The sequence below is a fragment of the Erinaceus europaeus genome, chromosome 10, assembly GCF_950295315.1.
Source record: "Erinaceus europaeus chromosome 10, mEriEur2.1, whole genome shotgun sequence".
In the NCBI taxonomy this organism is placed as follows: Eukaryota; Metazoa; Chordata; class Mammalia; order Eulipotyphla; family Erinaceidae; genus Erinaceus; species Erinaceus europaeus.
The window spans coordinates 1487445-1512813 of NC_080171.1; the positions used below are offsets into that span (position 1 = coordinate 1487445).

The window sequence follows — 25369 nt, forward strand, 5'->3', positions numbered from 1 at the left end:
TGTGCACACAGCACTCCACACACTCCCAGCCCAGCTGCCCTCTCTGTGCACTGTGCACACAGCACTCCACACACTCCCAGCCCAGCTGCCCTCTCTGTGCACTGTGCACACAGCACTCCACACACTCCCAGCCCAGCTGCCCTCTCTGTGCAATGTGCACACAGCACTCCACACACTCCCAGCCCAGCTGCCCTCTCTGTGCACTGTGCACACAGCACTCCACACACTCCCAGCCCAGCTGCCCTCTCTGTGCACTGTGCACACAGCACTCCACACACTCCCAGCCCAGCTGCCCTCTCTGTGCACTGTGCACACAGCACTCCACACACTCCCAGCCCAGCTGCCCTCTCTGTGCACTGTGCACACAGCACTCCACACACTCCCAGCCCAGCTGCCCTCTCTGTGCACTGTGCACACAGCACTCCACACACTCCCAGCCCAGCTGCCCTCTCTGTGCACTGTGCACACAGCACTCCACACACTCCCAGCCCAGCTGCCCCGCGCTGTGCACTGTGCACACAGCACTCCACACACTCCCAGCCCAGCTGCCCTCTCTGTGCACTGTGCACACAGCACTCCACACACTCCCAGCCCAGCTGCCCTCTCTGTGCACTGTGCACACAGCACTCCACACACTCCCAGCCCAGCTGCCCTCTCTGTGCACTGTGCACACAGCACTCCACACACTCCCAGCCCAGCTGCCCTCTCTGTGCACTGTGCACACAGCACTCCACACACTCCCAGCCCAGCTGCCCTCTCTGTGCACTGTGCACACAGCACTCCACACACTCCCAGCTCAGCTGCCCTCTCTGTGCACTGTGCACACAGCACTCCACACACTCCCAGCCCAGCTGCCCTCTCTGTGCACTGTGCACACAGCACTCCACACACTCCCAGCCCAGCTGCCCTCTCTGTGCACTGCGCACACAGCACTCCACACACTCCCAGCCCAGCTGCCCTCTCTGTGCACTGTGCACACAGCACTCCACACACTCCCAGCCCAGCTGCCCTCTCTGTGCACTGTGCACACAGCACTCCACACACTCCCAGCCCAGCTGCCCTCTCTGTGCACTGTGCACACAGCACTCCACACACTCCCAGCCCAGCTGCCCTCTCTGTGCACTGTGCACACAGCACTCCACACACTCCCAGCCCAGCTGCCCTCTCTGTGCACTGTGCACACAGCACTCCACACACTCCCAGCCCAGCTGCCCTCTCTGTGCACTGTGCACACAGCACTCCACACACTCCCAGCTCAGCTGCCCTCTCTGTGCACTGTGCACACAGCACTCCACACACTCCCAGCCCAGCTGCCCTCTCTGTGCACTGTGCACACAGCACTCCACACACTCCCAGCCCAGCTGCCCTCTCTGTGCACTGTGCACACAGCACTCCACACACTCCCAGCCCAGCTGCCCTCTCTGTGCACTGTGCACACAGCACTCCACACACTCCCAGCCCAGCTGCCCTCTCTGTGCACTGTGCACACAGCACTCCACACACTCCCAGCCCAGCTGCCCTCTCTGTGCACTGTGCACACAGCACTCCACACACTCCCAGCTCAGCTGCCCTCTCTGTGCACTGTGCACACAGCACTCCACACACTCCCAGCCCAGCTGCCCTCTCTGTGCACTGTGCACACAGCACTCCACACACTCCCAGCCCAGCTGCCCTCTCTGTGCACTGCGCACACAGCACTCCACACACTCCCAGCCCAGCTGCCCTCTCTGTGCACTGTGCACACAGCACTCCACACACTCCCAGCCCAGCTGCCCTCTCTGTGCACTGTGCACACAGCACTCCACACACTCCCAGCCCAGCTGCCCTCTCTGTGCACTGTGCACACAGCACTCCACACACTCCCAGCCCAGCTGCCCTCTCTGTGCACTGTGCACACAGCACTCCACACACTCCCAGCCCAGCTGCCCTCTCTGTGCACTGTGCACACAGCACTCCACACACTCCCAGCCCAGCTGCCCTCTCTGTGCACTGTGCACACAGCACTCCACACACTCCCAGCTCAGCTGCCCTCTCTGTGCACTGTGCACACAGCACTCCACACACTCCCAGCCCAGCTGCCCTCTCTGTGCACTGTGCACACAGCACTCCACACACTCCCAGCCCAGCTGCCCTCTCTGTGCACTGTGCACACAGCACTCCACACACTCCCAGCCCAGCTGCCCTCTCTGTGCACTGTGCACACAGCACTCCACACACTCCCAGCCCAGCTGCCCTCTCTGTGCACTGTGCACACAGCACTCCACACACTCCCAGCCCAGCTGCCCTCTCTGTGCACTGTGCACACAGCACTCCACACACTCCCAGCCCAGCTGCCCTCTCTGTGCACTGTGCACACAGCACTCCACACACTCCCAGCCCAGCTGCCCTCTCTGTGCACTGTGCACACAGCACTCCACACACTCCCAGCCCAGCTGCCCCGCGCTGTGCACTGTGCACACAGCACTCCACACACTCCCAGCCCAGCTGCCCTCTCTGTGCACTGTGCACACAGCACTCCACACACTCCCAGCCCAGCTGCCCTCTCTGTGCACTGTGCACACAGCACTCCACACACTCCCAGCCCAGCTGCCCTCTCTGTGCACTGTGCACACAGCACTCCACACACTCCCAGCCCAGCTGCCCTCTCTGTGCACTGTGCACACAGCACTTCACACACTCCCAGCCCAGCTGCCCTCTCTGTGCACTGTGCACACAGCACTCCACACACTCCCAGCCCAGCTGCCCTCTCTGTGCACTGTGCACACAGCACTCCACACACTCCCAGCCCAGCTGCCCTCTCTGTGCACTGTGCACACAGCACTTCACACACTCCCAGCCCAGCTGCCCTCTCTGTGCACTGTGCACACAGCACTCCACACACTCCCAGCCCAGCTGCCCTCTCTGTGCACTGTGCACACAGCACTTCACACACTCCCAGCTCAGCTGCCCTCTCTGTGCACTGTGCACACAGCACTCCACACACTCCCAGCCCAGCTGCCCTCTCTGTGCAATGTGCACACAGCACTCCACACACTCCCAGCCCAGCTGCCCTCTCTGTGCACTGTGCACACAGCACTCCACACACTCCCAGCCCAGCTGCCCTCTCTGTGCACTGTGCACACAGCACTCCACACACTCCCAGCCCAGCTGCCCTCTCTGTGCACTGTGCACACAGCACTCCACACACTCCCAGCCCAGCTGCCCTCTCTGTGCACTGTGCACACAGCACTCCACACACTCCCAGCCCAGCTGCCCTCTCTGTGCACTGTGCACACAGCACTCCACACACTCCCAGCCCAGCTGCCCCGCGCTGTGCACTGTGCACACAGCACTCCACACACTCCCAGCCCAGCTGCCCTCTCTGTGCACTGTGCACACAGCACTCCACACACTCCCAGCCCAGCTGCCCTCTCTGTGCACTGTGCACACAGCACTCCACACACTCCCAGCTCAGCTGCCCTCTCTGTGCACTGTGCACACAGCACTCCACACACTCCCAGCCCAGCTGCCCTCTCTGTGCACTGTGCACACAGCACTCCACACACTCCCAGCCCAGCTGCCCTCTCTGTGCACTGCGCACACAGCACTCCACACACTCCCAGCCCAGCTGCCCCGCGCTGTGCACTGTGCACACAGCACTCCACACACTCCCAGCCCAGCTGCCCTCTCTGTGCACTGTGCACACAGCACTCCACACACTCCCAGCCCAGCTGCCCTCTCTGTGCACTGTGCACACAGCACTCCACACACTCCCAGCTCAGCTGCCCTCTCTGTGCACTGTGCACACAGCACTCCACACACTCCCAGCCCAGCTGCCCCGCGCTGTGCACTGTGCACACAGCACTCCACACACTCCCAGCCCAGCTGCCCTCTCTGTGCACTGTGCACACAGCACTCCACACACTCCCAGCCCAGCTGCCCTCTCTGTGCACTGTGCACACAGCACTCCACACACTCCCAGCCCAGATGCCCCGCGCTGTGCACTGTGCACACAGCACTCCACACACTCCCAGCCCAGCTGCCCTCTCTGTGCACTGTGCACACAGCACTCCACACACTCCCAGCCCAGCTGCCCTCTCTGTGCACTGTGCACACAGCACTCCACACACTCCCAGCCCAGCTGCCCTCTCTGTGCACTGTGCACACAGCACTCCACACACTCCCAGCCCAGCTGCCCTCTCTGTGCACTGTGCACACAGCACTCCACACACTCCCAGCCCAGCTGCCCTCTCTGTGCACTGTGCACACAGCACTCCACACACTCCCAGCCCAGCTGCCCCGCGCTGTGCACTGTGCACACAGCACTCCACACACTCCCAGCCCAGCTGCCCTCTCTGTGCACTGTGCACACAGCACTCCACACACTCCCAGCCCAGCTGCCCTCTCTGTGCACTGTGCACACAGCACTCCACACACTCCCAGCTCAGCTGCCCCTCTCTGTGCACTGTGCACACAGCACTCCACACACTCCCAGCCCAGCTGCCCTCTCTGTGCACTGTGCACACAGCACTCCACACACTCCCAGCCCAGCTGCCCTCTCTGTGCACTGTGCACACAGCACTCCACACACTCCCAGCCCAGCTGCCCTCTCTGTGCACTGTGCACACAGCACTCCACACACTCCCAGCTCAGCTGCCCTCTCTGTGCACTGTGCACACAGCACTCCACACACTCCCAGCCCAGCTGCCCTCTCTGTGCACTGTGCACACAGCACTCCACACACTCCCAGCCCAGCTGCCCTCTCTGTGCACTGTGCACACAGCACTCCACACACTCCCAGCCCAGCTGCCCTCTCTGTGCACTGTGCACACAGCACTCCACACACTCCCAGCCCAGCTGCCCTCTCTGTGCACTGTGCACACAGCACTCCACACACTCCCAGCCCAGCTGCCCCGCGCTGTGCACTGTGCACACAGCACTCCACACACTCCCAGCCCAGCTGCCCTCTCTGTGCACTGTGCACACAGCACTCCACACACTCCCAGCCCAGCTGCCCTCTCTGTGCACTGTGCACACAGCACTCCACACACTCCCAGCTCAGCTGCCCTCTCTGTGCACTGTGCACACAGCACTCCACACACTCCCAGCCCAGCTGCCCTCTCTGTGCACTGTGCACACAGCACTCCACACACTCCCAGCCCAGCTGCCCTCTCTGTGCACTGTGCACACAGCACTCCACACACTCCCAGCTCAGCTGCCCTCTCTGTGCACTGTGCACACAGCACTCCACACACTCCCAGCTCAGCTGCCCTCTCTGTGCACTGTGCACACAGCACTCCACACACTCCCAGCCCAGCTGCCCTCTCTGTGCACTGTGCACACAGCACTCCACCACACTCCCAGCCCAGCTGCCCTCTCTGTGCACTGTGCACACAGCACTCCACACACTCCCAGCCCAGCTGCCCTCTCTGTGCACTGTGCACACAGCACTCCACACACTCCCAGCCCAGCTGCCCTCTCTGTGCACTGTGCACACAGCACTCCACACACTCCCAGCCCAGCTGCCCTCTCTGTGCACTGTGCACACAGCACTCCACACACTCCCAGCCCAGCTGCCCTCTCTGTGCACTGTGCACACAGCACTCCACACACTCCCAGCCCAGCTGCCCTCTCTGTGCACTGTGCACACAGCACTCCACACACTCCCAGCCCAGCTGCCCTCTCTGTGCACTGTGCACACAGCACTCCACACACTCCCAGCCCAGCTGCCTCTCTGTGCACTGTGCACACAGCACTCCACACACTCCCAGCTCAGCTGCCCTCTCTGTGCACTGTGCACACAGCACTCCACACACTCCCAGCCCAGCTGCCCTCTCTGTGCACTGTGCACACAGCACTCCACACACTCCCAGCTCAGCTGCCCTCTCTGTGCACTGTGCACACAGCACTCCACACACTCCCAGCCCAGCTGCCCTCTCTGTGCACTGTGCACACAGCACTCCACACACTCCCAGCCCAGCTGCCCTCTCTGTGCACTGTGCACACAGCACTCCACACACTCCCAGCTCAGCTGCCCTCTCTGTGCACTGTGCACACAGCACTCCACACACTCCCAGCCCAGCTGCCCTCTCTGTGCACTGTGCACACAGCACTCCACACACTCCCAGCCCAGCTGCCCTCTCTGTGCACTGTGCACACAGCACTCCACACACTCCCAGCCCAGCTGCCCTCTCTGTGCACTGTGCACACAGCACTCCACACACTCCCAGCCCAGCTGCCCTCTCTGTGTAGTGTGTACTGCACTCCCGACACTCCCAGGTCAAAATCTGTCTTCGTGCTGCCAATTTTTTCTTTTTTTCTTTTTTTTTTTTTTTGCTGCCAATTTTTTCTAACCACGGGCAGCTCTTTTGCGGTTTTTTTGATGTTTACTGGTTAAATCCCAATACCACTGTTGATTAATATTTTTAGAGTATTCTCCTCGAATGAGGTTCAGCCAGGCAGTGGCAAGCAGGGCTAAGTACACATGGTATGAAGAGTAAGGATCCTCATTTTCTGGCCCCTAACCTCAAGGGGTGGAGGGGTATCTTCACAAGTGTTGATGCAGGTCTGCAGGTGTCTGTCTTTTTCTCATCCTCTCTGTATCCTCTTCTCTCAATTTTTCTCTGTGCTATCCAATAAAAAATTTTAAAAAGACATTTGAATAATAGCAAGAAGCCTATGTTTCACATCAGAATTAGCTGTTTTCCCCAAAGGCCCTCATAAGAGTGTGGACAGTGACAGGAAGTGTGCATCTGGGGGAAATGTATTTAGGCGTTCAAATCAGAGGCCACCCATCTCTCGTGTCTACTGTGTAGACCTCTCATAAGGGAGGCCACTCCTTTAAAGGGTCATGCTGACTTTTTGAAGACTAAGTATCTATGGATTATTTCAATGGATGTAAGTGAAAAGACATTCATTGCATTTCTCAGTTTATTCAAATATTTTTTAAGTTAAAAGCAATAAGCATGTTCAGAAACACTGACCCGAATGACCATGCTTGACGGGAGGTGGCAGGAGCGAGTGCGGCACCAAGCCTTCCCTGAGCAGCAATCAGAGCTGATGAACCTTGAGGCAGTGTGACCGCCTCCATGTAGGATGCACTTTCATGGACTCTCAGCGCCCTGGACACATGTCTGAGGCCCTTCTTGGCGAGGTCGGCAAGCTGGAACAATGTCAGTCATTTACTGCGTCTATGAGCTGTTGTTTATGATGATTTCCACATGTTTATGCATCTTGGTCACAGGAATTTGTCTTACTCCCTTTCGAATTCCTTCTGACACGTGGCCTTGCACTATGCATGACATGACAGATAAACTCAATAAAAGTCGAAACGGGAAGGGCAAAACATTCCTGTGTGTGTGAGGAACTCGTTCCGTACAGAACCTGCAAGCACGGGGTCTGAGCTCACTGAGCACAAAGATGGGAAAGCGAGTGTCCTGCTCATCTGCGGGCTAAGACCACTGCTTGACCACGTCTGCTTCTCAGACCCTAAGGAGGATTCGCTCCTAAACACATTCTCCATGCACCTGTCAGCTAGTTTAATTCCAGTGGATTCTTTCAGGAGATCTGGTATTAATAATACTGATACTTTTATATATTCCTTCAGGGTATATGATGTCAATAATTGAATATATGTATCAATATTTGGCACTAACTTCTCTTCCTGTTATTTTAGTTCAGCTTTTATCATAGATAAGTATATGATTTCTATGACAGTTTGATTAGATGCATATTAGAAGAAAGATTTTAAATTCCAAATTCTGTAGCCCAGAACACAGCATAATCCTTGAATTCCACAAGTTTTGCTCAATCCCTCACACCACAGTAAACCTGAGCAGTGCTCTAAAGAGATTGAGATAGAGAGAGAGAGAGAGAGAGAAAGAAAGAAATAGAGACATAAAGAGAGAAAGAGAGAGAAAGAAAGAAAGGAAGGAAGGAAGAAAGAAAGAAAGAAAGAAAGAGAGAGATAAAGAAAGAAAGAAAGAAAGAAAGAAAGAAAGAAAGAAAGAAAGAAAGAAAGAAAGAAAGAAAGAAGGAACTACAAAAAGGACTGCCAGGCTAGCTTCGCTGATGGGAGAGACACGCCCAGGGACTCGTGGCTGAGCTGGGAATGCAGTTCAATCTTTATTTACGAGCGAGCAGGGGATGCAGTTCAACAACCTAATCTTGTTGGTCTGCTTCTAAATTCTGCTTCTAAGACCCCTTCTGTTTCATTGGTTTAATCCCCGCTGCTTAACACTGTGTTCTATTTACACAGCCACTGTTAACTGAGCACCGTCCTGCCTCCAGGGCATTGGTTTAATCCTCACTGTTTTGCAAGCTTTTTCCTTCTCCCCACCCCCTATCCTACGTACATCCTCTTCCGACCTGACTCTTCCACCTCAGGATATGTAAGGACAGGATTGTGATTAGAGATAACTAGATTGCGCTGCGTTCCACATGAATAAAGACTGAACTGAGTACCACTCAGCCATGAGTCCCTGGTCGTCTCTCTCTCCCACCCAAAAAGCTAGCCCAGAATAATCTCTTCTAATCTTTCTTCATTCAAAAGCTCTGTCTTTTATGTCTCCTGAGGCAGAAGTGTCAGGAAGAGGAAGTACGTAGGATAGGGGGTGGGGAGAAGGAAAATAGGGCAGGAACCGGTGGGGACTAAACCAATGAAAACAGTGATTATGTAAATAGACCACAGCCTCAAGCAATGCAACAGAAGGGGCCTTAGAAGCAGAATTTAGAATCAGAGCAACAAAGGACAAGTTTAGGGAGGCCAGGCAGTGGCACACCTGGTTAAGACACACACTACAGTGCATAAGGACCTGGGTTCAATCCCCTGGTAGAAAACTCCACGAATGGTGAAGCAGGGCTGCAGGTGTCTCTCTATCTCTGGACATCCCCTCGCCCTCTTGATTTCTGACTCTCTCTCTAATACATAAATAAAAATAATATTTTTAAGCTTCTTCCTTTTCTTTGAAATGTAGCCTGAAGAATCACAGCAAAACTTCAGCCAGGGGCTACAAATGCCTCCCTTTTCTTGACCACCATCACCATTAAAGTCCGACCCCTCGGCAGGAGGGGTAGCTGCTTGGGCCATGTAGGGTGGTGGGGAGGGTGGGGGGAGGCTCTGAATTTTTCTGTACAAACTCAGAAAATACGGTGTGCTCTTCACTGTTGTCCATCTCAAGAAAGAAGCATTTTCTTGCTTCTAATGGCTAGCCATGGTTAAACTTCAATTTTTGAACTGTGTGCTTATTTGGTAAAATGTGCTCTGTTTCTATCTTGTTTTACACAGTAAGAACTTGCCCTCGACTCCGCCAGCCCAGACATGGACATCTCAGCTGCTCCACGGGGGAGATGTCCTACAAGACAGTGTGTCTGGTCAGCTGTGATGAAGGGTACAGGTTGGAAGGATGTGCCAAGCTTACCTGCCAAATAAACAGCCAGTGGGATGGTCTGGAGCCCCGGTGTGTGGGTGAGTCCCTGCCAGGCATGGCTGCCTTCGCTGTCTGTGCTCTCTCCTGCTTTCAGTGAAGACCCACAGCTGACAGCTGATCCTCATCAGCACGGGGACATTGCTACACGTGCACACACACGGAATACAGATGCTTAGGCAGACGCAGGTTTTTTTTTAAAGAGTTTACTTATTTATTAATGAGAAACATAGGAGGAGAGAGAAAGAACCAGACATCACTCTGGCACATGTGCTGCCGGGAATTGAACTCAGGACCTCATGCTTGAGAGTCCTATGCTTTACCCACTGCACCACCTTCCAGACCATCAGAACTTGATTTTATAAATCACTGGTCATATATATATATATATATATATATATATATATATATATATATATATATATATATATATATATATATATATTTTAGTTATTTATATAAAGAATGTGTTATTTATTTATATACAAAGAAATATTTTATTGGAGCTATTTTAAATGGACTTATTTCTAAAGCAAAAGCCTTGTAATTGCTTTACTTTTCAGTTTACCTAGTTGATAAAAAAAAAAGACAAAAGTGTGAACAAGTGAATCATAAGACTATGACTAAAATTCTGTTTCATCAGATTTTTCTGCCTTGCTCTTCACTAAGAGTTGTGACATCTCACTGCTTAAAATGTGTCTGTAGTGAAATAAATTTCATAATTTTTCCCATTTACTGTTTTTCATACACTGCAGACTTAGAAACCAAGGTGCCAATAGTAATAGTAATAATAATATGACATGATAATAGTTACCATTTCTGGTTAAAACCTCCAGGTTCATTTGCACTGTTGCAAAAGTCAGAATTCCATCTGTTATTGTACTTGAGTGGAATCACATTGAATCTGTATTCCACGATCTTTATCTGGTCATTCAGGACGGACACACAGAGTGTTCCCATCTCTTGGCTACTGGGAAAAAAGTGTGGCTATCAACATAGAAAACATTTATCTGTTCAAACTAGCCTTTTTTTGTGTTCTTTGGGTAAATGCTACAGGGTCACATGGTGGTTATATTTTAGTTTCTTTAGGAAATTTCATAATACTTTCCATAGAGTCTACATGCATTTACATTCTTCTTAAAATTTTCTAGTAGTGATTTAATAATGTTTAGCAAGATTGTAAGATACCAGGGGTATAATTACATACAGTTCCCACCAGAGAGGGGGAGAGAAAGACAGACACCTGCGGACTTGCTTCACTGCCTGTGAAGTGACTCCCCTGCAGGTGGGGAGTCGGGGGCTCGAGCCAGGATCCTTAGGCCGGTCCTTGTGCTTTGCGCCACGTGCGCTTAACCCACTGCGCCACCTCCCAGCCGCTGCTATTTTTGTTATATAGTTTCCTTCACCCTGTCCTCTAACTTACCACTTCAGCCTTTGACGTCTCTCTTTCTAAAGGTGTTGCTGTCCATCGCGTTCTTAGCTCAATAAATGTATTCTTTATCCCTGTTCCTTCTGTCCCGACTTCTTTCACACTTCTCTTAGTATTTTAAATATGGTTTTATTTTTTTCATTGCCATAAGCCTGCCCATTTCAGAGAGCAACTTTAGGAGGATGGATTTAAAATCTGTAGAAAGTTTATAAAGCTCTTTTGAGGTCAGACCTTCTTCAAGGATGGTCTTCATCCGTCACTATGGGGAATTTCTTCTGTTTCCTCCTCATGCTGGATGCTTCTTGAGAGCCCAAGCCGGGTGTCTGTTTTTGAGGGGCCTGGGAAGCGACTCAGCGTTTGCCATCACAAGCACTTGGCTATGCTTGTAGCATGATGTTGGCCCGGCCTGGCCTGGGTAGTGCCGAGAGCATGGAGGTTGTGAGTGTTGAGAAACAGAGTCAGGCAAGCGGTTGTGTTTTTGTAAAGGGAGTCAGTGGAACTTGCTACTTTGAGGAGTGCAGGTAACATTCTCGAATTTGTCTACAATAGAACGCCACTGCTCCACCTTTCAGAAGCCCAGAGGTGTCATTGTATCTCCTCCCAGCTGTGGCAAGCAGCCCGCCAAACCTGGACTCATCTGCCAGCTGAGCTGTCGCCAAGGATTTTTTTCAGCTGGAATCAAGGAAGTGAGGTGCACCACCTCTGGAAAATGGAGTGCCGAAATTCAGTCAGCTGTTTGTAAAGGTATGTCTTTTCTTGACCAGTGCACTGTGGCGTTATGTCTCTTTGCAACGTGTGCTGAAAACTTATGGCAAAGTGGATGTGTGATCCCTGTGTGAACGGTGAGGATGTCTGTTTCAAAAAGCAGACGTAGAAAAATCCAGAGGGAAGAGAAAAATAACATGAGAGGTAAGCAACCAAGTTTTCCACCAGAAATGAAAATCATTAAGGGCTTTCCAACACATATAAAAAACATGAAACCAAATGAGTTAAAGAATCCAAGTTATAAGCACTTTGAGTTGATCCCAGTTATAAGCAATCCAGTTATCCAGGTGATAAGCATTGTGATCTTACTAGCCTCAAGAGCAGACACGTATGAAAAAGGAGGGATTGAGAACAAGACAGCTTCTTAAAAAAAAATTTATTTATAAAAACGGAAATGCTGAAAAGACCATAGGATAAGAGGGGTGCAACTCACACAATTCCCACCACCAGAACTCCATGTCCCATCCCCTCCCCTGACAGCTTTCCCATTCTCTATCCCTCTGGGAGCATGGACCCAGGGTCACTGTGGGATGCAGAAGGTGGAAGGTCTGGCTTCTGTAATTGCTTCCCCGCTGAACATGGGCGTTGACAGGTGGATCCACACTCCCAGCCTGTCTCTCTCTTTCCCTAGTGGGGCAGGGCTCTGGGAAGCAGAGCTCCAGGACACATTGGTGGGGTTGTCCAGGGAAGTACAGTTGGCATAATGGTAGCATCCGGAACCTGGTGGCTGAAAAAGAGAGTTAACATACAAAGCCAAACAAATTGCTGATTAATAATGAACCTAAAGGCTCCAGCGGGGCTCCAGGACACATTGGTGGGGTCGTCTGTCCAGGAAAGCCTGGTCAGCATCTGGAACCTGGTGGCTGAAAAAAGAGTTAACATATAAATCCACAAAAATTGTTGACAAGACAGTTTTTAAAAGGAAGATATCATAAATATCATTAGGTCTAGGATAAAAAAAGGTAGAACAACATTGAGAAAAACATTAGTAATTTGAAGAGCCAAATGGAAAGTTCCTTCAGAACAGAGAGCTAATAAACAAAGAAAAATAGCCCATCTGATCAAACAAAGAGGTGGAGGTTAGGAGATACCAGTAACAAAGTCAGGAAATCTCAATTGTTCATTTAATAGGAAGTTCTAGAGAAAGAGAGTCTAGCCAGTGCTTTGCCTATTTTATTTATCCTTTCAAAGAAGCAGCTCTTGGTTTCATCAATCTTTGGATCATCTTTCTGGACTCTATTTCATTGATTTCTGCTCTGATTTGGACTATTTCCTGCCTCTGGCTGACTTTTGGGTCTCTTTTTGTGGCTCCTTTTCTGGTTGGCGCAGTTGTGATGTTAGGTAGCTTAGCCGAGACCTTTGCTGCCTGTTAATATGGGCCTGTGTTACTATGAACCTCCCTCTTAGGACAGCTTTGGCTACATCCACAGGGTTTGGCAGTTTATCTCTTCATTTTGGTTATTCTCCAAGTAACTTTTAAGTTCTCCCTTGATTTCTTCAGTGACTCAGTTGTTCTTCAAAAGTGTTTTGTTCAGTCTCTATAGTTTGGGTGTATTTCTTTGTTTCTTTTTGTAGTTGATTTCTAACCTCACTGCCTCATGGTCATAAAAGATACTTTTTATTGTTATTTCAATATAATTTCAATATTCACATATTTATTAAGGTTTTCTTTGTTTCCCAAAACGTGGTCAGTGCTTGAAAAATCTCCATGTGCTTTTGAAAAGAATGTATATTCTTGGGGGAGGGTGGTATTGAAAGGTTCTGAATATGTTTGTCAAGTTCATCTCATCTATGATTTCTGTTAAGGCCTCTATTTCCTTGTTGATTTTTGTCCTGATTCTATCTCTTGCTGTGAGTAGTCTGTTGAATTCTCTAACACCATGTTGCTATCAATGTTACCCTTATGGTCAGTAAGAACTTTAAAAAAATCCCTTCTAAAAAGCTAACAAACATATGAAAAACTGCTCTAGGTCACTGATTGTCAGAGAAATGCAAATTAAGACAACACTAAGATACCACCTCACTCCTGTAAGAATGGCATACATCAAAAAGGACAGCAGCAACAAATGCTGGAGAGGTTATGGGGACAGAGGAACCCTTTTACATTGCTGGTGGGAATGTAAATTGGTCCAGCCTCTGTGGAGAGCAGTCTGGAAAACTCTCAGAAGGTTAGACATGGACCTTCCATATGATCCAGTAATTCCTCTCCTGGGGTTATACCCCAAGGACTCCATAACACCCAACCAAAAAGAGGTGTGTACTCCTATGTTCATAGCAGCACAATTCATAATAGCTAAAACCTGGAAGCAACCCAGGTGCCCAACAACAGATGAGTTGCTGAGAAAGCTGTGGTATATATACACAATGGAATACTATACAGCTATCAAGAACAATGAACCCACCTTCTCTGACCCATCTTGGACAGAGCTAGAAGGAATTGTGTTAAGTGAGCTAAGTCAGAAAGATAAAGATGAGTATGGGATGATCCCACTCACCAACAGAAGTTGAGGAAGAATATCTGAAAGGGAAACTAAAAGCAGGACCTGACCAAATTGTAAGTAGGGCACCAAAGTAATAACCCTGAGGTGAGGGGTAGACATGCAGCTTCCTGGGCCAGTGGGGGGTGGGAGGGATGGGTCACAGTCTTTTGGTGGTGGGAATGGTGTTTATGTACACTCCTAGTAAAATGTTGTCATATAAATCACTAGTTAATTAATATGAGAGGGGGGAAAAATAATTGTATGTCTCGAAGTTTTTCAAAACACAAACTGAATCTTTTTAATATATAGGCTGTGTAATTGATATGCAGACTCTCTCAAAAGCCTAGACCAAGTAGATCAGAAGCAACCAATAGCACAGCTATATACAAGATGCTGGGTACTGTACAGAAAACCCTAACAAAAGGATTTTTCAAAGTTAACCCAATTACCAAATAATGTGATAACATTAACTATCGATTGTCTTTTTGAACCCTAAGACAGCAGGAACCTCACATCTCCACTATAGAGCCCCTACTTCCCCCAGTCCTGGAACCCTTGGATAGGGCCCACTTTCCCGTATGCCTCTCCCAATCCATACCAAATAATATTGCATCCGCCGATCACAACCTAACCAACACAACGATTGCCACCTCAACATGCTTCACCTCAGACTGTGTCCAGAGACTTCACGTGTGGAATGACAACCCTTCAGCTTCATTACTCGGGTGAGACCTTTCCTTTCATGGCATACTCTAGTTCCATCTCATGTGGTTCACTTTCTAACAAAGTCCCAAAACCTAGATATACACCAGTTTCTACGAGAGAGAGCATATGTTCACACGTATCCGTAAACTACTGCAAAATATATACCTGAAAGCAGCAGTACACTAGAGTTTGCAGTGAGTACCTCCCTAACACTTCCTCTCCACTATTCCAAGCTTTGGGTCCATGATTGCTCAACAACTTGTTTAGCTTCGTGTGTTAACTCTCTTTTCAGTCACCAGGTTCCAGATGTCATCAGGATGCCGGCCAGGCTTTCCTGTACTGAAGACCCCACCAATGTGTCCTGGAGCTCCGCTTCCCCAGAGACCCACCCTACTAGGGAGAGAGGCAGACTGGGAGTATGGACTGACCAGTCAACGTCCATGTTCAGCGGGGAAGCAATTACAGAAGCCAGACCTTCCACATTCTGCACCCACAATGACCCTGGGTCCATGCTGCCAGAGGGATAGAGAGTGGGAAAGCTGTCAGTGGAGGGGATGGGATATGGAGATTGGGTGGTGGGAATTGTGTGGAATTGTACCCCTCCTACCCTATGGTTTTGTTAATTAATTCTTTCTTAAATAAAAAATAAAATAATAATAAATAAATCCCTTTATTGGGATTAATGTTTTACAGTTGTCAGTGAACACAATAGCTGTTCCTGCTCTTTTGTTCGAATTATTGGTTTGGGTTCCTTGTTCTAGTCTGTCACCCAAAGCTTCCAATTCTCTTTCCTTTGTGTGTTTCCTAGGGACATAAAATAGATCAGTCTTGCCTTTGAATTCATGCAATCACTTTTGACTGGAGAATTTAAGCCATTCACATTTTGAGTGATTGCTAATAAATATGGTTTACTTATGACCATATTGATTTCTGTTTTGATGTTTTTACATGTTCTTATTGGCTCTTTTTCTGCTGGTTTCTATTTGATATTTAATGTGGATGGATTTTTATAATTTGTTGTCTACTGTGTATATGATCTCTATTTGTCATTGTGCTATACTTACAATAAAATTACAATTGTCTAACTTACAATAACTACAACAAACATTTTTTAGATTTTTATTTTTTATTAGTGATTTAATAATGATTGACAAGATTGTGGGATAAGAGGGGTACAATTCCATATAATTCAATTCTCACCATCAGAGTTCCATATCCCATTCCCTCCATTAGACATTTCCCTGTTGTTTATCCCTCTGAGAGTATAGACCAAAGATCTTTATGGGGAGCAGAAGGTGGGAGTTCTGGCTTCTGTAGTTGCTTCTCCACTGGACCTGGGTGTTGGCAGGTGGCTCTACACCCCCAGCCTGTCTCTGTCTCTCCCTAGTGGGGCAGGGCTCTGGGGAGGGGAGGCTCCAGGACACATGGGTGAGGGCGTCTGCCCAGGGAAGTCAGGATGGAGTCATGGTAGCACCTGCAACTTGGTGGCTGAAAGGCATTAAGATGTAAAGCAGAAAAAAAATGTTTAATAGTCAGGAAACTGAAGGTAAGAGTATAGCAGATGAGATTTGGGGGTCTTCATGAACAACAGATTTTAAAGTTGGCCCTAGGCCACCAAGATTCAGACTGTGTCCATCGATTTTGTTTTCTCCTTTACTGTTACTGGATTTCCCTGTTGTTTTTGTGTTCCTGGTCCTATTCTAGTACTGACAATTTTATTAAAAGTTTGAATTTTTTGCTTCTACTTTTCATATGGGATACCTCTTAGTAATTCATGCAAGGCAGGGTTGATAGTAGTGAATTCCTTCAGTTTCTGAATATTTGCAAAGATCTTTATTTTTTCCTCACCTTTGAAAGATAATTTAGTAGAATACAGTATTCATGGCTGGCAATTCTTATCTTTTACTGCCTTAAATATGCCATTCATGTACTCCCTCCTTGCCTCTAAGGTTTGTGATGAGAAATCTGATAGTTCAGCTTCTGGATGTGACTTGCTTCTTTTCCCTGGAAGCCTGCAGTATTTCTTCTTTGTCCTGGTTTTGGGCAGTTTTACTATGATGCGTTTTTGTTTGTGTCATTTTGAATTCAGGAATTTAGGTATGCATTCATCTTCCTGTATTTCTATGTTTTCAACATTGCTCATGTGTGGTAAATTTCCTGCTGTAATTTCTTTGAATATGTCCGCTGCTCCTCTATCCCTCTCTTCTTTCTCAGGGATGCCAATGCTGTCATACTGGCCTTTCTGATGGAGTCTGGTATTTCATGGGACAGTGGTTCATTTTTCTTAAATTTATCCTCTCCAACAGTTTTAAGTTCACAGCGTGGTGGTTGTGTCTTCTGACATTGATACTCTTTCCTCCACCTGATTTAGTCTCCTTCTAGTCCTCTTACCTCAGCCTAAATTACATTCAAAGTGTCCTTCACACCTTGCAACACTGAGCTTTTTTCTGAATTCTGTAGCTCTTTTTATATTTTTATTTATTTATTTATTTATTTATTTTAAAAGGAAGACATTAACAAAGCCATAGGATAGGAGGGGTACAACTCCACACAATTCTCACCACCAGAACTCCGTATTCCAACCCCTCCCCTGATAGCTTTCCTAATCTTTATCCCTCTGGGAGTATGGACCCAAGGTCATTGTGGGATGCAGAAGGTGGAAGGTCTGGCTTCTATAATTGTTTCCCCGCTGAACATGGACTTTGACTGGTCGATCCATGTTCCCAGTCTGACTCTCTCCCTAGTATTGTGAGTCTCTGGGGAAGCGGAGCTCCAGGACACATTGGTGGGGTCATCTGCCCAGGGAAATCTGGTCAGCATCATGCTGGCATCTAGAACCTGGTGGCTGAAAAGAGAGTTAACATACAAAGCCAAACAAATTGTTGAACAATTATGGACCTGAAGGCTGAAATAGTGCAGATGAAGTGTTGGGGGGTACTTACTGCAAACTATTGTGTACTTTTGCTTTCAGGTATATATTTTGCCCTAGTTTATGGATATGTGTGAACATATGCTCTATATCAGGGGACCTGGTCTATATCTAGGTTTTGGGACTTTGTTAGGAAGTGAACCACCTGGAATGGAATTAGAGAAGACTATGAAAGGAAAGGTCTCACCCGAGTAATGAAGCTGAAGGGTTGTCATTCCACACATGAAGTCTCTGGACACAGTCTGAAGTGAAGCATGCTGAGGTGGCACTCATTGCGTTATTAGATTGTGATCAGCAGATGCAATATTATTTGATATGGCTTGAGAGAAGCATGCCTGAAAGTGTGCCCCACCCTAAGGTTCCAGGACTGGGGGAAATATAGGCTCCATAGTGGAAATGTGAGGTTCCTGCTTTCATAGGGTTCAAGAAGACAATGGATAATTATTGTTATCATCACATTATTTGGTAATTGGGTTAACTTTGAAAAGTCCCTCTGTAAGTATTTGCTGTATAATACCCAACATCTTGTATATAGCTGTACCACTGGTTGCTTCTGTTCTCCCTGGTCTAGGCTTTTGAGAGAGTCAACATATCAAAGACTCAGACTATTTATTAAAAAGATTCAGTCTGTGCCTTAAAAAAATTGAGACATACAATCAATTTTCCCCTCTTATATTAATTAAATAGTGATTTATAAGACTACAAATTAATAGGAGTGTACATAAACACCATTCCCACCACCAAAAGACTGTGTCCCAGTCTTTTTATATGCTGCTGTATCTGGTTGGCCAAGATCTTGTTTAATATTTTGGCGACTATGTTCATCAGAGATATTGGTCTGTAGTTTTCCTTTTTTGCTATTTCCTTATCTTCTTTTGGTATCAGGGTGATGTTGGCTTCATAGAAGGTGGAAGGGAGTGTTCCTGTTTCTTTGGTCTTATGGAAAATCTTTAGAAGTATGGGTATTAACTCTTTCCTGAAGATTTTGTAGAATTCATTTGTGAAGCCATCTGGTCCAGGACTTTTATTGTTGGGGAGACTGAATTTTGTAGTTCTTTGGTAAAATTATCTCTGAGTTCTTGAATTTGTATCTGTATGCCAGGTTTAGTTTAACAGATTCATAATGAGTTTTCTAAACTCTGTCATTTTTTCCACATTTGTGTCTGTCTGGTCATACGGAGTTTCCATCCTTGTTGTCTGTGTATTTCTTATTTCCCACAGTTAGTGTAGCTTTTATTATTGTGCCAGTAGGAGGTGATGTGGCCAAGGTGTTTGATTTTCCTCTTTGTATATCTCAGTGGGGCAGAGGAGGTAGCATCCTGCATCACCATGCTGGTTTAGTATCTGTGGTGTCAATACAGGGTTCCTTTGCTGGAGTGCCAGCCTCTGGTGGGAGCAATAGCCTTGGAGGCTCCCTTTCTCTTGATTGCTGAGAAGAGGAAGCAGAATCATTTCCCTAGCTGGGTGCCAGTGCCTGTGTAGCCCACTTTCCTACCACCGGTCATATGCTCTGCTGGGAATTTTTCAGTTTGATGCCGGCTGTCACTGATTATGGCTTTTTGTGTTCCAAGACCCTCGCTCACCGCTTTTCCATCTACTGATCATGTGTCCACACTCATTTGTGTCTTACTGAGTTGCTGAAGAAATCCAGGTTGCATTTTGTTGAGTTTTCAGATGATTTTTCATTGCTTTTTCTAGTTTGTCAGAAGAGTGAAATGAGACCCTTTTTACTTCATAGCCATTCCTCTGCAAGTACAGGTTTTTCAACTAGAAGATATGAGACCAATCAACTGGGATATTGATTGATATTCAGCTGCAAGTCCCACAAACCTACTTTAATGTAATTTAAAATAAAGGTAGTCGTTATATTATATAACAAGAATTTGGCTCTCTAATGATTTATGTGTATGTGTTGCATTACCACGTCATATTTAGTCATGGTTTTAACCTGCAATTTTCCCTTTTTATGATAGTACTGTTTTAGTATTAAGAATTAATTCTGTCTAATAGCCTGGCTTTCTTTTCACTAGTCAATAAGCATTTGCTTTTCTGTTCATTTGTTTTTTTAAAAAAGAAATCTATGAAGTTCCTATATGTTAGGCACTATGTCACTCAGAGGAAGAAAGAAAGAAAGAAAGAAAAAAAGGTAGCCTGGCCTTCAAAAAAAATCGAATTCTATTGAGGAAGAAAATTTCCTTCCCAGCTGGTGTGTGAAGCTGTCTGGCTAGGAAGGAGAGAGGGCTGTGGGAAGTTGTGGAGTGACACCTAACATGGGCTGGGAGTGTCAGAGAGAATCGAGTCCACAGAGCTTGTGAGCATGTCCAGGTTTAGATTCAGGTCGTGTAAGGGAGGGAAAGGGGGTTATTTAGACAGTTGACAGAACATGACAAAGCTCCTTGGACTAAGCAGACCAACTTTCAGGAAACTGAGAGTTCTTAATGGGGGGAATGAGCTTTAGGAGGGAAAGTACAAGAGATGGACTAAGGACTCGGTGGGCAGCAGGTCTGCAGGCCTGGCCAAGAGAAAGCTTCCTGACGCTACCTGCCAGTCAGTCAGAGTCAGAATGGCAGAAATGGGCCACTAACTACTGCTATCTGTTTCCCTCCTTCCTGAATGACTTGGAGATGCATGTCAATATACTAATCAATTTGTCTGATTTCTGAGTCAGATGTAGAAGCCCCTCAAATCAGCTGTCCTAAGGACATAGAGGTCAAGACTCAGGAGCAGCAAGACTCTGCTAATGTCACCTGGCAAATTCCAACAGCTAAAGACAACTCTGGGGACAAGGTAAGGCTCATTTTCAAATGGGTTATAATTTTATTACAGATACGTGTGGTGTTGAAATTTAGCAGGATACGGATTATCTTATGATATGCAGGCTTATGAATGTGAACACTTCATCTGACATCAAAGTCTACCAAAATAAAATAGTAAGCCTTGAATTTTACTTAGAAATGTTAGTTAAGTATGTCTACATAAAAACTTGTCCACTCATGGAATTTTAGTTGCTTGACTAAACTTATTTGATTAAGAATTTTGGTCTTGGGGGTTGGGCAGTAGTAGCACAGCGGGTTGAGCGCTCATGGTGCAAAGCTCAAGGACCTGCATAAGGATCCCGGTTTGAGCCCCCAGCTTCCCACCTGCGGGGGGCTTCACAGGCGGTGAAGCAGGTCTGCAGGTGTCTGTCTCTCTCCCCCCTCTGTCTCTCCTCCTCTCTCCATTTCACTCTGTCCTATCCAACAACAACAACATCAATAACAACAACAATAAAACAACAAGGGCAACAAAAGGGAAAAAATAGCCTCCAGGAGCAATGGATTTATGGTGCAGGCACTGAGCCCCAGCAATAGCCCTGGAGAAAAAAAAACTTGTGGTCTTTTATCTGGCTTGAAAGATATTTTAATAAAAATATGAAATCAATCTTAATTGTTATTCATAATCATATCACTAAAGATGTGAGCACAAAATGATCTCATTGGTCAATCCAAAGACTAAAATTAACATCAGTATTTTTATTGTCCAGAACAAAATAATTTAATATATATATATTTATATACAGTACTTTCAATAGTAATCTATCAAAGACTAGAAAAGGAATTGATGGAGGAACTGATTTCTCTCTTAACATGCACTGCTTAGTAGTCAGCATATGGGAAGGGGCCTTAAACATTGTGTTGCCTTCATACTTGCATGTCTGTGTTAAGCCAGCAGAATATGGGAGAGTGGGAGGAATGACACGAAAATAATGTAAGTTTTCTGACAATTGTGCTGAGTACATTTACAATTGAGTAAAATAAAATTTTAAAAGATGAGCTTGAGTTAACTCTGCTTTTAGAAGATCAAGCGTGACTTCTAGGGCTAAGGGATGTGTGTGATACGTTTCAGGTGGTCCTTCATGAATGATTTCCGCTTTAAAAGTCATATGTAAACACAGAAGCATGCACTGTAAACACAATGTAAACACAAGCATGCATTATTTAAAAAAATTAGAAAGAATGAGTGAATTACAGAAATGACTCGGTGCTATATTTTTCTACTTACCAAAAAGAAGTGGTACTTAAAGTACATCATGGAAATTTAACACTGACACTATCAAACACCGAATTACTGAGCATGAGAATATAAGGTATTACCAGGCTTTGGGGAAAAAGATTTTGAATTAGTTAACAATTAAATATTAATGACTCTCAAGTTAACAATTCCATGCATAGAAATATCTTATAAGGAGATAATAAAGGCATTTTAAAATTTTATTTCTCCCCAACCTTCAAATTTTTACTGAAGTTATTATCATCTACTTTACAGACTATTATGGAGACATTTAAGAAACATTAAGTTCAAAGTATTATGTAATAGAAAGTTTTTTAAAAACTCTTTATTATCTTTCTTTATTAATTAGAGACAAACAGAAATTGAGAGGGAAAGGGTTGATAAAGAGGGAGACAGACAGAGAGATACCTACAGCCCTACTTCACCACTCACAAAGCTTTTCCCCCTGCAGGTGGGACCAGGGGCTTGAACCTGGGTCCTTGTGCATTGTAGCATGTGCACTCAACCACGTGTGCCACCACCCAGCCCCAGAAAAAAAAATTAAGGCACTAGGTTTGTAATCAAGGGACAAGATTCCCTCTATAGACATTCACACTATAGGCTGTGAAGGCGATAGCTAGTCTGGGAGGGAACACACCAAAACACTACCTATGCCTTTACCCTGCTTTACCTGCTTCCTTTAACATGTAAGATATTGCCATTTTAGCTTCACAAATATGTGGGTTAAGACAGGATCAGTGTACTACTGGTGTCAGCTTTTATTCTCAAGACATTTGTCTGTCCCCGAAAGGTGCTCCTTCACGTCCACCCAGCGTTCACCCCACCCTACCTCTTCCCGATTGGAGACGTCGCCATCACGTACACAGCAGTGGATCAGTCTGGCAACCAGGCCAGCTGCACGTTCCACATCAAGGTCCTTGGTAAGGGTCCAGACACTCGGGTGGGCCTGTAAAAACCAGTCAGTGCCCAGGTAGCACTTCTTTACCCTCAATCACTCTCTTTCCACTGGTCCTTCCCACTAAAAATGAAACCCACTCAAGCCAACCTCTCCTTAAAACCTATATATCTTTTTATTTTTAAATGTGTATTTTTTGTTTTTTCATTTTTTATAATTTCAATTTATAAAATGGAAACACTGACAAGACCATAGGATAAGAGGGGTGCAACTCCACACAGTTCCCACCACCAGAACTCCGTATCCCATCCCCTCCCCTGACAGCTTTCCTATTCTTTATCCCTCTGGGAGCATGGACCCAGGGTCATTGTGGGGAGCAGAAGGTGGAAGGTCTGGCTTCCGTCATTGCTTCCCCGCTGAACATGGGTGTTGACAGGTGGATCCACACTCCCAGCCTGTCTCTCTCTTTCCCTAGTGGGGCAGGGCTCTGGGGAAGCGGAGCTCCAGGACACATGGGTGGGGTCGTCTGCCCAGGGAAGACAGGTTGGCATCATGGCAGCATCTGGAACCTGGTGGCTTAAAAATAGTTAAGATATAAAGCAGAACAAATTGTTGACTAATCATGAACCTAAAGGCAAGAATATTGCAGGTGAGATTTGGGGTCTCAGTTTTGGAAAAAGCTAGTGGATTTACTTTAGGTATATTAACACAAACATGCACAATAGTTTGCAGTGAGTCAATAAAGGCAGAAAGCAAGTAGAAAGACCTAAAAGGACACCTTAAAGTACCTCATCAAACAGTTTCTACTTAGACCTAGACACCTCCTAACCCACCTCATATTACATGTCCTTCAGTCACTGCCAAGCTGACCTTGTCAGACAGGGTAAGGACGACAAAAGCTGGATAAGGGCAAGAGACCGGCACACTTCAGTGATGACTCTTAGTCTCTGCCAGGCCACCCCAGCACCTGGGCCCTAGTCAGGGAGCCCTGAGATCCCCACACAGACATGATGGGCCTAGAGCTCTCACAGACCCTCTCTCCACGGTCACTGCTCATGTCCATCAGGAACAACACAATGGACCCCTCTGTGGGCCCCATAGGACCCTGCCCTCAGTGTGGATCAACAAGGGTGGGGAATGTTCCATCCTCTGAAGGGAGGTCGGACAACATACTCTGCCTACCACCCGAGGAAGACGGGTCCTGAAATGAGTGCAGCCTGGAGTGTTCCCAGCCGTGACCACAGACTGTGAGCTCAGACCTGCAGGGATGCAGAGGTCACACAGGCTCCTGTGTTGAATATGGGCCCCAGATCACATTTATGGGGTTTACAGTTAACAATATTTATAAGATTTCCCCATATTTGGGAGCTACTCTCTTCCCTGATCCAGCTTTCTAGTCCTTTTTCCAACTATGACGCCATCTCCCCAGACAGCACCTTTAGCCCACCTGCATGTTAGCTGTCAGGCTCAGGCAAAGTAAGGTCATGGTCCCCTTGGAATAGACCTGTCCCCTTGGAATAGACCTACTAGCTTTTTCCAAAACAGAGACCCCAAATCTTTAAACAGATTTTGATTAGTGTCTTACAAAATTACAATATAATAGATATTTAGTTCCACACTATTCCTACCACCAGAGTTATATGTCTTTATCTCCCTCCTGGAGAAACTACCACAACTCTCCCAACGTCACAGGTATGGGTTGACTATCTGTCTACATAGCGATAGATAGATAGATAGACAGACAGACAGATAGACAGATATAGATAGATACAGATGTATGTATAACTAGCATCTATTTATTTTTTCTATTTTTATTCACTTCTATAACCTTGCCTTACTTCTGTCCTTTCTTTTTTTCACCAGAGCACTGCTCAGCTCTGATTTATGGTGGTGTGGGGGATTGAACCTGCGACTTTGGAGCCTCAGGCCTGGGAGTCTCTTTGCCTAACCGTTATGCTATCTACCCTTGCCCCCGTTATCCTTTTTTTTTTTTTAATTAAGGAGATTAATGGTTTACAGCAAATAATTGCTGGTACATATGTAAAATTTCTTTTTTCTTTAAAAACATTCTACCCCCCAACCCCCCCCCCCCTTTTAGGTCCTTCTCTGCCATCAGGTACCAGGATCTGAAAGCCCCCCCAGCCAAGTCCTTTACTTGGTGCAATACATCAACTCCTGTCTAAGTCATGCTGAGAGTTTCCCCTTCTGTTCTTATTTTTCCACTTCTGTCTGTGAGGTTACTCCTCTGTAAAGTGAGAAAACAAAAATCTCTCTCAGGGCTCAAAGGCATTCCATGTGTGTTTAAGATGATTTCAAATGTGTGAAGCCAGGGACCGGTCTAGACTTGCCTCCCGTGTACCTGTGCGTTCCTCACCTCAGCCTCCAGCGCTGCACCTCTGCCTGTCGGTCTGTGCTCTGACGTCCTGCTTCCCCAGCAAGGCTCAGCGTATCTGCCAAGGACAGTCACCAATCAAGTCTTTACACCTCAGGCAGGCGGAGGGTTGAGGGAGTGACCCTTTGAGCCATTTTTACTTCTGGGATCAGCACTGTGGTCCCAGTTCACTAAATGCCACCCCAGCCGAGCCGCCTTTCTCACTGCTGTGTTCATAGTGACTTCAGGACTCTGGCGTTTCCTCACTGTCAGGCCAGTAGGATTCAGCTACCCTGATGGCGAGACCAGGGGACCTGCCCCCATCAAGGAAGCCCAGGCGT

At 47.1% G+C, this 25369-nt stretch overlaps 1 protein-coding gene across 1 annotated transcript in view; it reads left to right on the top strand.

Moving 5' to 3' along the window:
• SVEP1 (sushi, von Willebrand factor type A, EGF and pentraxin domain containing 1) overlaps positions 1 to 25369 on the top strand; it is a 215554-nt gene that overhangs the window by 73550 nt on the left and 116635 nt on the right. The window contains exons 6-9 of the mRNA XM_060199027.1: positions 9266 to 9445; positions 11383 to 11577; positions 20381 to 20499; positions 22553 to 22682. Coding sequence (XP_060055010.1) covers positions 9266 to 9445; positions 11383 to 11577; positions 20381 to 20499; positions 22553 to 22682 — 624 coding nt within the window. The remainder of the gene's footprint in view (positions 1 to 9265; positions 9446 to 11382; positions 11578 to 20380; positions 20500 to 22552; positions 22683 to 25369) is intronic.